This window comes from Delphinapterus leucas, chromosome 1 (genome assembly GCF_059928025.1).
Source record: "Delphinapterus leucas isolate spDelLeu-1000000601 "Yukka" chromosome 1, BTC_Dleu_Yukka2, whole genome shotgun sequence".
NCBI lineage: Eukaryota > Metazoa > Chordata > Mammalia > Artiodactyla > Monodontidae > Delphinapterus > Delphinapterus leucas.
The window spans coordinates 74,314,158-74,326,710 of NC_143129.1; the positions used below are offsets into that span (position 1 = coordinate 74,314,158).

The 12,553-nt window shown below is 43.9% G+C and overlaps 1 protein-coding gene across 4 annotated transcripts in view; it reads left to right on the forward strand.

Moving 5' to 3' along the window:
* CD84 (CD84 molecule) overlaps window positions 1–7,366 on the forward strand; it is a 37,990-nt gene extending 30,624 nt beyond the window's left edge. For 2 of the 4 annotated variants that reach the window (XM_022559262.2, XM_022559263.2), the window contains exons 4-8: window positions 50–169; window positions 833–865; window positions 2,037–2,134; window positions 3,045–3,107; window positions 4,807–7,366. In XM_022559262.2, the coding sequence (XP_022414970.1) occupies window positions 50–169; window positions 833–865; window positions 2,037–2,134; window positions 3,045–3,107; window positions 4,807–4,872 (380 nt within the window). In that variant the 3' untranslated portion in view covers window positions 4,873–7,366. The remainder of the gene's footprint in view (window positions 1–49; window positions 170–832; window positions 866–2,036; window positions 2,135–3,044; window positions 3,108–4,806) is intronic. The other 2 variants (XM_022559264.2, XM_022559265.2) reach the window with 2 other exon arrangements.
* The last annotated feature ends 5,187 nt before the right edge of the window (window positions 7,367–12,553 follow it).

The window sequence follows — 12,553 nt, forward strand, 5'->3', positions numbered from 1 at the left end:
TAAGGCCTATTTCCTGAGAGTCAAGTCTCACCACATCTTCTATTTCCAGACATCGCAATGGGCCTCCATACTCACCGCACTGGGCTGCTGAGTGGGCTGGCTGTGCTCTCTCTGCTTCTAATCATTCTACCTTCAGTGATTTTGTTCCTTTTGCACAAAAGAGGACAAGGTAAGATTTTCTCAGAAGTTAAAATGTGGAAATGCACCTGCCTTCTTCCTTCTTCCTGGGACTGAAGTCATTTATCCAAGGTGGGGTGGAAATGTCCTTTGTTCCAGGGAATTAGCCTTCCTAAAATCCCCAGCCCCTCACCTTACCATCTCCCAGAAAGATGGTCCCGAGGACTATATAACATTACCCTGAATGGTCTTCAAAATATGTTACTGGGGTCACCAAGATGTCGTGGGCCCAGAACATGGGTTCGAGTTTAGCACTGCCATTAACAAGCAGTGCTTCATGGGATGCATGTCTTTACCTCTCTGACTTAGTGTTCTCACATGTGAAATGAGGTTTGGACTAGGTCTCCAAGGTCACTTCCAATTCCATCAAAACTGTGACCTTTGAAATGTCATTGAGGCACATGTACTAATTTTATATTCCATGGTTGTCACTAGATCCCTTTGGGTCCCTCTGGATCACTCTGTAATTGTAACCATTCTCAATTCAGAAAACCTGATCTGGGGTTCTAGGGGATCATTATACCCTCCTATTCCTCCTAACTCCGTGTCCACCCAAAATCTTGCTTTCCCACCGATCGTAATAACAAGCCTGTACGTAGCGAGGCTCTACATCTGATTCCATGTTCCTGACTCTCCTTTGTGTCTGATTCCTCAGGTTCCTACTTGAAGACCTTCAGTAAGAACCCTGGTAAGTTCTCAGCCACAAGTTTCCCTGTATGATGGAAGAGATGCATTCACAGCACAGTGATTAAGCCTAAGCTTGTACTTTGCAGGCAGTCTGGGATGAAGGTGCCAGCTTGACCATTTATCAACTACCAGTTATTTTATCACTGTCTCAGTTTTCTCTGTTGTAAAATATACATAAAAATAGGATTGCTGCATATACTTATTAAATGGATTTAATGAATTACACATATAAAATACTTGGCCCAGTGTCTGGTACCTCGTAAGTACTCAGTCAGTGTTAGATACTATACTTACAATTGACCAACCTGGGCTTGGCACAGAAGGAGGCATTCTGGGGGCAGAGAGTTTGTGACATGAACTGTAACTCAAATGGCCTCATGATGGGGAGAAATCACACAACCTGCTGTAATATCACTCAGCTCAGGCTTGTTGTCTGCAGATATGTTGGTGCCCTGGAATATGAAGGCCCCAAATTCTGGCTATCTCTTTTCAACTTGACCCTCAAATGTTCCATGTTAGGAGCAAAGAAAAGCAGTACACTGGGAGGAATTCCCACGAATTCTTAAAAGTAGGGACTTATCTCTCTTGTCTGCTGCTCCGTGACCTCATACATAGCTTGGCATGTGGAGAGAGCTTAACAAATCTTTGACTCTGTGAATCAGTCAAGCAACAAATATTTGTGGAGCATCTACTACAGGTCTAACATTGAGGTGGTAAAAGAAAGGTGTGCACCAGAAGAGGCCAACACAGTGTATAACTAGAGAGAATCATTCTAGTCAAAAAATTAAGACCCTCACATGAAAAGAAAACTAGCCATGCAAGGTAGTGGATGCTAAGTGCCAGAGACACTAAGACCCTGGGTGGAAAAGCTACCTTCAGTGCCCACACAGGGATTGGGTAGAATCTCTTTACCCTAATGTGGGCTTTGGAGCAGAAAAGAATTCCCACTGAGCTCTGGGTGAAACCTGAGCCAGGTGTCTCCCATACCACATGCCATCCCTAGAAAAGGAAAAGACAGTCAAGGATCCAAGCATCCATCTCAAGAGAATGGGAGTCATTTAACTTCTTTGGGTTTTATTTCTTCATTTGAAAAAGAGAACATTAGAATAGATCACCTCGAAAACTTCATCCACATTTCACATACTGTGGTTCTATGTTTGTTTGTGACACAGATGCTGCCTCAAAGAAAACAATATACACATATGTCACAGTTCCAAGAGACACCCAGACAGCAGAGCTCAGGATCTATGATGAAATCCCCCAGTCCAAGGTGAGGTGGTGCTACTCGTGGGTCTCCACCACAGGCCCCCAGGACAGGGAGTCATGGGCAGCAGGCACAACCAAGAGCCTGACGGGGTCCAACCAGGAAATACCAGGTCAGGGAAATGATGCCATGAGTCTTTCTATGAGGACAAGAATGTGGTCAAGTGTCACCCCATGACAGCTTCCCAGGGTTGAAGCCTCATGCTTCCACATGAGAGCCTCACTCCAGGTTAGATGAGAGTCATGACTAAGAGCAAAGCACCTTCTATAGGGGACCCACAACAGGGGAGTCCCTGATGTGAGGTGAGAGCTGTTATGTGGCCACTGACAGGTGAACAAGTTGCTAAGCAGGGTTCAAGGACACAGAACTGAGAGAGGTCCCCTTGAACTTGACTTCTTGGTCTGGCTGTGGCAACAGCTTGCTTTCCTCAGGCTGCTTCGCTCTGTTCCACAGCCTCCCCTCTTGCCTGCCTTTTACCTGCCTGTCTCTCCCTCACCTCCACCCTGAACCAGGCTTCTACATGGTATTGCCTTTCTCTGTGCCCCCACCAGCCTGCTCTCCTAAAGTCTCCAAGGAGTGAAAGGGAAACTGAGGTCTGCCCGGTCAATCCAGCCTTGTACTTGGACTGATAGGTCAGCTGGGTCCATAGAGCCCATGGAAAGCTAAAATTCTGACTAAGCAAGACTCAGTCTGACCCCTCCTCTTGGCTCCTGAAGATTTTGCCCAATGGCTGCCAACTGTCCCATGCTCACCCCCACCTGAACCTGATCCTCTCCAAAGCTGAATGGAACCAAAGTTGAAGCTGGAGAGGAGGCCACCTAGTGAAAGTGCAACCAGGGAGGGCTGATGGGCAGGAGAGGGGACTCATAAGATTTTGCCTGGGCTCCCTCACTGAGGGAAGATGGGTGTTTTACAGGTGCTCCCCACCAAGGAGGAGCCAGTGAACACGATTTATTCCATAGTGCAGTACTCTGATAAGGTAAAGACTTTCTGAATTTTAGCCCTGTTGTCCTGTCTATTCCAACCTTTCTGCTGTATCTTGTCCATCCAACCAGGAGTCAGCTGGTTCCCTTGGGACTCTATGCTTCTCAGGATTAATTGCTGAGGGCCTTGGTCTCATTCCACACATGCACACAGCCTTACTCCCCAGGTCCATGACCATCCACAAGCTGGCCTCCTTGATGCTGATCCCACACTTTATATGCGGGAGCCCCTAGGCCTCTGAACTACAGTGTGGAAACTCCAGCCTCTATAACATCCAAGGCCATTGCTAGCTCACAGTGTGGAAATTAGAAAGCAGGTGTCCCCCACCTTCCCCCTACCCTGGGCAGACACAGGTCCACACCAAGTGCACAGTACGTAGAACACAGGCTGAACCCCAGTTCCCATTTGCTCCCTCAGCAGACCCTCACAGTGTGCAACATGCCCAACCATTTGTAGAGCTCTAGTGACACTCACATTCCCTGTGCCTCAGTGTCCCTCTCTCAGTTATGCAAAGAGAGAAGGTAAGTCCTGATCTTTGACAGGACTTTCAGTTTGGGGAATCTGGTGAGGAGTTGAGACCCTGTCTGAGGGTCCTGATTTCTGCTACAGTAAGGACAGCTGTGGGGTATCTGGGTGAATCAAATATTTTGGAAGTGTTTCTGTTTAATAGCTGAGCTAATAGGTAGGAAGCTAATCATGAAAGGTAAATTTGAACCCGGAAGTGTCGGAGGAAAGGGACAATAATGATAACAAATGAAGAGTGAGAAGAAATATCGGGATACCAAAATGGAATGCAAATGAATCCATGAATAAGAATTAAGAGCTGATTCTACGAGGCATCTATGAATTGGCCAAATAGGAAGGTCGTAAGGGAACTCAATGCACAGGTCAGTTTGAATGTAAAGATAAGCCAAGTGTCCTGGAGAACAAGATAAAAGGACCTTGACTTCCTCAGTGATCAGGAGATGAAAGGAGGGAGAAGGAAAAGAAGGAGGTGAGTGAGGAAAGAGGAGGAGGAGGGAAAAGGAAGGAGAATCAGGAAGCGGGAAGCAAGGTGTCCACATGTTTGAACCAGGATTGGAAGGAGAGCGGGAGGAAACAGAGAAGAAAATACAACTGGAAAAGACTAGACTTGAGGGATTAATCAGGGACTCTTGGACTGAGACATCTCAAAGTAAACCCTCTAGACAAGTTGGATGACAATTATTAATTTGGATAATGTGTAATTTAAAACCTAGGACTCTGCAAGCCAATGGGAGGGTTGTCTGCAGTATTCTAAGTAACTAGAGCATATGACACCAGTGGAGGTGACTCACCACTAAATATAGGCCAAGGTGCAGTTACCGGGGTACAGAAGGAATGAAGGCTGAACTAGGAACATGGAACATGGGTAGCTTGAGCCTGGATGTTGCCTCAAGCCTATAATAAAAATCAGTGCAGATATCCACATTCTCTACTGCTGCTTTTTCCAAGCTAAGAAGTTGATTACCCAAGGGCTTCCAAATTGGGTGGCTGGCACAGAGGCGAGGGACTCAGCAAAGGGCAAGGCCCTGCTACCCCTGTTTACCCCAGAACCAGGGAAATCTAAGGCATCGGTCTGTGCCATTTGCATGACTCTAGAGGGCTCCTCGTGGGACTGGAATTCCCTACCAGCACCTTTCAGTCAACATGTCCTCCTTCTCCCTTTTGTGCAGATGGGGAAAACCAACACTCAGGACAGCAAACCTCCTGGGACTTCAAGCTATGAAATTGTGATCTAGGCTCCCAGATGGAATTCTCCCCATGGAAACTGAGCTACAACCATACCTACTGGCAGATGCTCCAGACCTAGACTTGCTCTGCCCAGATCTTACCTGGAGATTGCAAATCACCAGATCCCAACACGTAAGCAAAGAAGCAGACACTTTGTTGCTGGGCATAGCTCATGCCTAGATAAGCAAATGGATACATGCCCTTTCTGAAATTGCTCCCTTCCTGATGAATGACAAGGAAGGTCCTTTGGCACAGTGCTTCCCACCCTTCTTCACATCGCAGCACATGGAGAAAATATTTTTGTGGCCCAATGGGGTAAACAGTAAAGATTGCTCATGGCTGGAGGCTGTGTATGACCAGAGGTGATGACTCTTCCCAGCAACCCCATATGTGAAGGATCCACATTTTGCACACCTATAATCTGCCATGACACACCACTTAGGAGCCTCTTCTCACACTCAATATATGGGAGGAGCCCTGGTCCATGGCTTCCCCAAGTCCACACAGCACCTTGGGCAGATGAGCCCCTCACTTGAGTACATGGCTTGGCGTGTACTGCATTTCAGCCTCTGTTTGTCCCTTTGCCTGGGAAACTTTGTTCAGGGTACACCTGGCTGGACCAGCCCAACCCTATGTAACTGTGTGGCATGGGAAGCCATCAGAGTTGTGGCTCTCAGCTGTGCAGACACAGTCTCCCAATAGAGTGTTGGAAAATGCTCTTTCTGTAGGAACTAGACTGCTGAGGCATTTTTCTTCAGGCTCCACTTCAGAAACCTCATAATATATTTTTTCTGGCCAAGTTTTCCTTCTATATCACTCTGTGATTGTTAATTTTATGCATCAACTTGATTGGACCATGGGGTGCCCAGATATCTGGTTAAACATTATTCAGGCTGTGAGTTTGAGGGAAGAGGTAAACATTTGAATTGGTAGACTGAGTAAAGCAGATTAATTTTCCCCTCCAGTGTAGGTGGGCATCACCAAACCCATTGAAAACCTGAATAGAACAAAAAGGCAGAGTAAGGGAAAATCCATTCTCTCTCTCTGCCTGTCTTTGAAATGGGACATCAGTCTTCTCCTGCCTTAGGACTTGCACATGGACTGGAATGTCCACGATCAGCTCTCCTGGTTCTCAGGCCTTTGGACTCAGACCAGAACTATACCATCACCTCTCCAGCTTGCTGACTACAGATCTTGGAATTTTTCAATCTCCATAACCACATGAGTCAATTCCTTTATAGCTATTTCCTGTTAGATCTGTTTCTCTGCAGAACCAGGCTAATAGACACTCCAAACAGCCTCATCAAGAAGAAGAAGCCAGGGCTTCCTGGTGGCGCAGTGGTTGAGAGTCCACCTGCCGATGCAGGGGACACGGGTTCATGCCCCAGTCCGGGAAGATCCCACATGCCTCGGAGTGGCTAGGCCCGTGAGCCATGGCTGCTGAGCCTGCGCGTCTGCAGCCTGTGCTCTGCAACGGGAGAAGCCACAACAGTGAGAGGCCCGTGTATGGCCAAAAAAAAAAAAAGAAGTAGAAGCCATATCCAGTAACCTCATTCTCTAAAAAGAATTGCTAAGCTATATTTCTGGCACTTTAGGGGAACCCAACCATCAAAACAATAGACCTTGAAGGAAGCAGTCATTCTCTAGAGGGAACTTCGTAGATGACAGTATAGATGATGAAATTGGATTCACCTCAGTTCCTAAGGCTCATCCCAGAAAGTCGTGGAGTTCAAGCTGATGTTAATGACCCTCCCTCTTTCCCTGACCACACTAAGGAGGAATCACCTATGGCTGAGCAGAACATTGAAGTAAGCATTTGAAAAATTGTTTCCCTTATGTGTTAGCAAACATAACCAGCTAAATCCTAAAACCCCATAAAAAATCCCAGGCTGGATAGCAGAAATAAACTGCATTTAGGCAGAATGAAGTTGTTAGTCCCCATTAATGGGTCCATAGAACCACCTAGCCCTGACTCTCATTAGCACTGTGTTGGGGGTTGCAAGGCCTCCAAAGAGTAAGATGAGCATGATGTCTGCCCTGGTCTAACTACAGTACAAATACTACAGTTAAATTCTGAACTACATGCTACAGAGAGTGGCATGAGCTAGCACAGTCAGAAAAAATCTTACGGAGGAAGTGCTGCTGAAGCTGGACCTCAAAGGATGGATGGAATTTGGCAGAGAATGAAGAAGACAGAAGGCATCCAAGTGAGGAAGGCATGAAAGAAAGAAAAGGACTGGATCTGTGTCATGTATTTGGGATACCTCCCCAGATATACCATGCATGTTCACAGTCTCTTGCCTGTGTGTGGCACAGTGCTCAGCTGGAATGTATGCCCCCATCCCCTGTCCATTTACACATCCTTCAATGCCCAGCTCAAATGTCACCTCATCTATGAAGCTTTCCCGGGTATCACTAGTCAAATTAACTATGGTTCTTTTTGCACTCCTTCCCCCACCCCTTTGGTCTTTCCGTCATTAAAACTCATTTCATTTTACCTTACAGTATAGATTATTATTTGCTTCCCTCTATGTTGCCCATTACTTAAAGGCAAGGCCCGTGACTTCATGATCATGAAGAGGTAATAGCTTTATTCATCTCTGCATCTACCGCCAGCCAGCATGGTGTCTTGTACCTTGCTTGTGAGCTATAAATGCTGTTGAATAGAATTGAAAGTGACCAGCCAGCTTGCAAAGAAGATACATATTGGAAATACTGATGGATAGGAGCCAATAAGCACAGTGGAATCAAATCATGGCAAGCATTACATATCAAGAGGCAGACATCAGAGGCTATTCCTAGTATAAGGACACTTTGGAGGGAGAAGATTTTCAGAGTTAGACAGACCAGCTAAGACATCAAGTGATGCAATGAACCAGGTGTGAAGAGGTGAAAGGCAGTCACCCTAGGGAAGGGTATGAAGGAGGAAATAAAAAGATGTGGTCCTAAAGGATGAAGAAGTTCCAAAGTCACACTAACAGGCTGTTTTTTCTAAAATAAAAGTACTCTTTTATGTGAGTTGAGGGATTGCTCCTGAATATCTTCATTCTGTAACTGCTGTCCCTGCCTTTCTCTGGTGTGCTCACTCAGTCACATTCTTAGTATACTAACACTCCAGTGGAAAGGTGGGGCGGGAGAGAAAGGAAAGAAAGAAAGAAAGAAAGAAAGAAAAGAAGGAAGGAAGGAAGAGAGAGAGAGAGAAAGGAAGGAAGGAAGAAAGAAAGGGAGAGAGAGAAAGAAATGGGGGAGGAAAGAAAGAAAGAAAGAAAGGGAGAGAGAGAAAGAAAGGGGGAAAGAAAGAAAGGAAGGAAGAAAGAAAGAAGGGGGAAGGAAAGGGGGAAGGAAGGGGGAAGAGAAAGGAAGGAAGGAAGCAAGAGGGAGAAAGGAAAGAAGAAAGGAAAGAACCAGAGATAAGTGTTCCTTAGGTCTTCCAGGAGAACTAACCTGGGATGGAACCAGTGCACAGAAATTCTTCAAGTGGGCTTTGGGACTCAGGACCACCGTGTTTGATTCTTTCCTGTGAGTCTTCTGATTTATGAAGACGTAAGCTACTTACCCCATTCCCAAGGGCTCAGTTCTCAGATAATCCTTCTGTAAAATGACTGTGATCTTATTTTCCCCTTCACATATTTCCGTACAACCTAGATTATGAACAACAGGTCTATAAAATCAAAGTATTCTTTCAATGGAGAGGATCTTGTATCAGACAAAGATGTGCTAGTTTAAAAATATGCATTGAAATTGAAATCTCAGGGGCAGGGCCCTCTAGTGGAAAGCAGAGGTAAGACAGGACACTCCCTCGCAAGTCAGCATGGGCTTTACCAGGGAACTGAGTTAATGCCTCTCAGAAAAAGAAAGTGAAGCTGATTTAAAATGAGAGTTTTTTAAAGCTATAGAACATTATGAACTGCACAGCCCACAAGAGAAGATCTGGACTGGGCCACCTATGGAAAGTGGGCATAGGAAGGAGCCTGGCTTGTCCAGGCTATGTAAACAGAGAGCACTTCTCATGGTTACTCCTGGAGAAAAGAAATGACCGGGCTATATTTTCTTCAAGATCCATTACTTTCCTTCTATTTGAATTTTCTCTGAATTTCACTTGATTTGTAAAATTTTCTCACATGTAATTAGTGACAATACCTATTGGCTGTAAAATGAAGCTTAAGGACACAATAGGAAAAAGTGTAATGAGTGGTCACAAATGTGGGCTCTGATGCTAGAGTACCTGGGTCTGAATCCTGGTTTCTTAGATATGTGACCTTGGGCAAGTTATTTTAACCTCTCTGTGCCTCAGTTTGCCCATCTGTAAAATAGGTATAATACTGGCTCCTACCTTGTAGGGTTGATGTGGGGATTAAATGAGGTGTTCCGTGCCTGCACACAGTAAAACCCTGGATCATTATATTAGCTGTTCTTATAGGCCTGAAACCATCATAAGATGCTAAACCAAAATTATGAAATAAGGTTCTTGCAACGCAAATGTATCTGATATTGTGCTAGATTAACATGGTATGTCAAACTTTTAACTCTCAATCCTCAACTCAATACCTGCTCCTATTATTTCACTTATTACACTACATCTTAATTACCTGATAGCATACCTGTCTCCTCAACTAGTGAGAGCACAGGGGCTATGTCTGAATAATAGTGATGGAAATAAAGAGCTATTTGAGGGCAGGGAGCCTGTAATAGTTAATTGAGGGCTTACTTTGTACACCAACTGCTACACTAGATGCTGCAAAATAGAAATTAACTCTTCTAGTTTACATTAAGGCTGAGGGAGTAAATACCTTAGCAAAGCCAGTAAGCTTAGGAAGACAGGATTTGAACTCAGGACTTCTTGTCATCAAGGCCTAAGTACTTGCACTCTACCATGCTGCCTCCTTTACCTGCTGTGGATTCCCAACACCTGGCACTTTGCTTCAAGTATATCACACACCTGGCACCTTGCTTGACACATAATAGGTGGCCCACAAATATTTGTTGAATGAATATGTACATATAATAATATTTTAAAGACAATAACTGCAGCTCCAAGTCAACATGTTCATATATTAATTCCATTGTTCTCTGGATAACCACCCAGCTTTCCTTTTGGAAACAGCCATTAAAGAAGCTTGGATAGAAGCCCCCTCTGCATTTTGGACAGAGCTAGTTTCCTAGCAAACAAGGAATCCAGGTCTTAAGCATTTCTGATGAGTTGTTACAAAATGAGAAAAACACAGTGTAAATTTCCACTATTTACACCACAAGAAAAACAGGAACATAAGAGGTAAGAACTGGGGAGTTGTGCTATACTAGTTCATGGTTAAGAAACAGCTACGCACCTTGAGATTTTAATGATCCTCCATCCAAGTGTGAGGAGCCCTTGATGGTTTTTCACATTAAAGTGTTAATACATTTTGACAAAGGCCCATTAGTAAAAGTCCTGAAGTTCTGATTTGAGGAAGCAAAGTAGTGACTAGTATATTCTTTAGAGGCTTGTAGACTTTGAGAAATTTATTTAGAGGATGCATAAGAGAACTATCCTCTCTTCGGATGATAATTATTATCATCACTCTTGCTGGCTGATTGCCCAGGCAGTTCTGATTAGCCCTACACAAGCCTCTGGGTTTAGCGGCATCAACTCTGGGACCTGAAAGTGGCCATATCTTTGCAAGTGGGAAATAGAGATTTTTTTCTTATGAGGTTTTATCATAGGCAAATAATTACATAAATTATCTGTCAGGGAATTTTTAAAAATACACATAATCTCAATCACTAATTTATAATCTATATTTCCAACTGTTTATGGGTCATTTCTGCATGGATGTCAGAAGCCACCTTAAATTCAGTGTGCCCAAAATTGAACTCACAGGTCTTTCCTTGACCTCCCCAACTTGCTTTCTGTCTGTTTCCACTGTGCTAGTTAATGGCCCACCAAATCATAATAGCTGACACTTACTGAGTGCTTACTATGTACCATTCCCGCCCTGATGTTTTATATGTATTCACTCATCTAAAGCCCATAAGAAACATTAAAACTTATCTACCCCCAAAATAGTTGCAATCATCCTCCATTTTACAAGTTAAGAAACTGAGTCACAGAAAGGCTAAGTAACTCAGACAAACAAATATTAAAACCAGGAATCAATTCCTAGTCTTCCAACTCCAGGGGCTGTGCCCTGAACTGCTATTCTTCACTGCTTCACCAGTCAGCTGCCACCCAAAGCAAAGAAATCTTTTATCCTTGAGTCTTCTTTCTTTCTTCCCATCACCTCACCTCCCCACTACATCTAATCAGCTATTAGGTCCTGTCAATTCCAACTCCTCATCTGTCATACAGAGTGAAGTAAGTCAGAAGGAGAAAAACAAATACCATATGTTAACACATATATATGGAATCTAAGAAAAAAGAATGTCATGAAGAGCCTAGGGGTAGGATGGGAATAAAGACACAGACCTACTAGAGAATGGACTTGAGGACATGGGGAGGGGGAAGGGTAAGCTGTGACGAAGTGAGAGAGTGGCATGGACATATATACACTACCAAAGGTAAAATAGATAGCTAGTGGGAAGCAGCCGCATAGCACAGGGAGATCAGCTAGGTGGTTTGTGACCACCTAGACGGTGGGATAGGGAGGGTGGGAGGGAGGGAGACGCAAGAGGGAAGAGATATGGGAACATATGTATATGTATAACTGATTCACTTTGTTGTAAAGCAGAAACTAACACACCATTGTAAAGCAATTATACTCCAATAAAGATGTTAAATAAATAAATTAATTAATTAAAAAAAAATTCCAACTCCTCTATTTGGCCCCTCTCAACCATGTCTCCTCAATCTGTCTAATTCTCAAACACACCCTCCCTCTCTATCCCAGTCTCTCAGTTCATTCCTTTATCCTTTATTACCTGGGCTGCTATCACACAAAGAGCAATCTTTCTAAAACATGGAAGTTATCACTTCATTTTCCTGTGGGACCAGACTCCTTAGCAATCTAACCTATCAGATTTTCCAGGCCCCTCACCTGCCTCTTCCCTAGGCTCCAGCCACATAGAATATCGTGGGTCCATAAACTCACCAAATCCTTTCCCACTCCCATGCCTTTGCCTATGCTGCGTCCCCCACCTGAAATGCCTTTCTCTCCATTCCATCTCTGGCTCTTTCATATTTCAAGGATCAGACCAAGTATCCCCTCTTTGTGTAGCCTTCCAAAACCTCCCACTCAAAGCTAAATATATAGCTCCTTATTTACACTCCTGCAGCATTTAGTACATAAGTGCATAATAGTAGTCTTTATCATATTCTTTTATAATTATATAGCTGTGGCATTTTTTAAACTGTCTCCCCAACTGGCCAATAAGTTGTTTTGGCTCAGAAGACTTTCTCCTCTTCTTTGTGTCCACAGTACCTAATAAACCTTGGATCCTCAAAAACTTGGATTAATTAATACAAGCATGAAGATTATGCTTACTAGTAGCAAATGCTGCTAAACCTATTTCAGAAGCCAGGTGCCATGTTTGTAACAGGGTATTTTATCCTTTCTACATGTTACCTTTTATTTCATGTATTTGTAAATTTCCATTAATAAAGTATTGTCCGCACCTTGTAAGTGCCTAAGAAATGAGACTACAAGCTCCATTTCAGCAAGTAAACACACAAATATTTGATGATGCATCTATTCTGTTTGTGTCTTACTTGGCTTT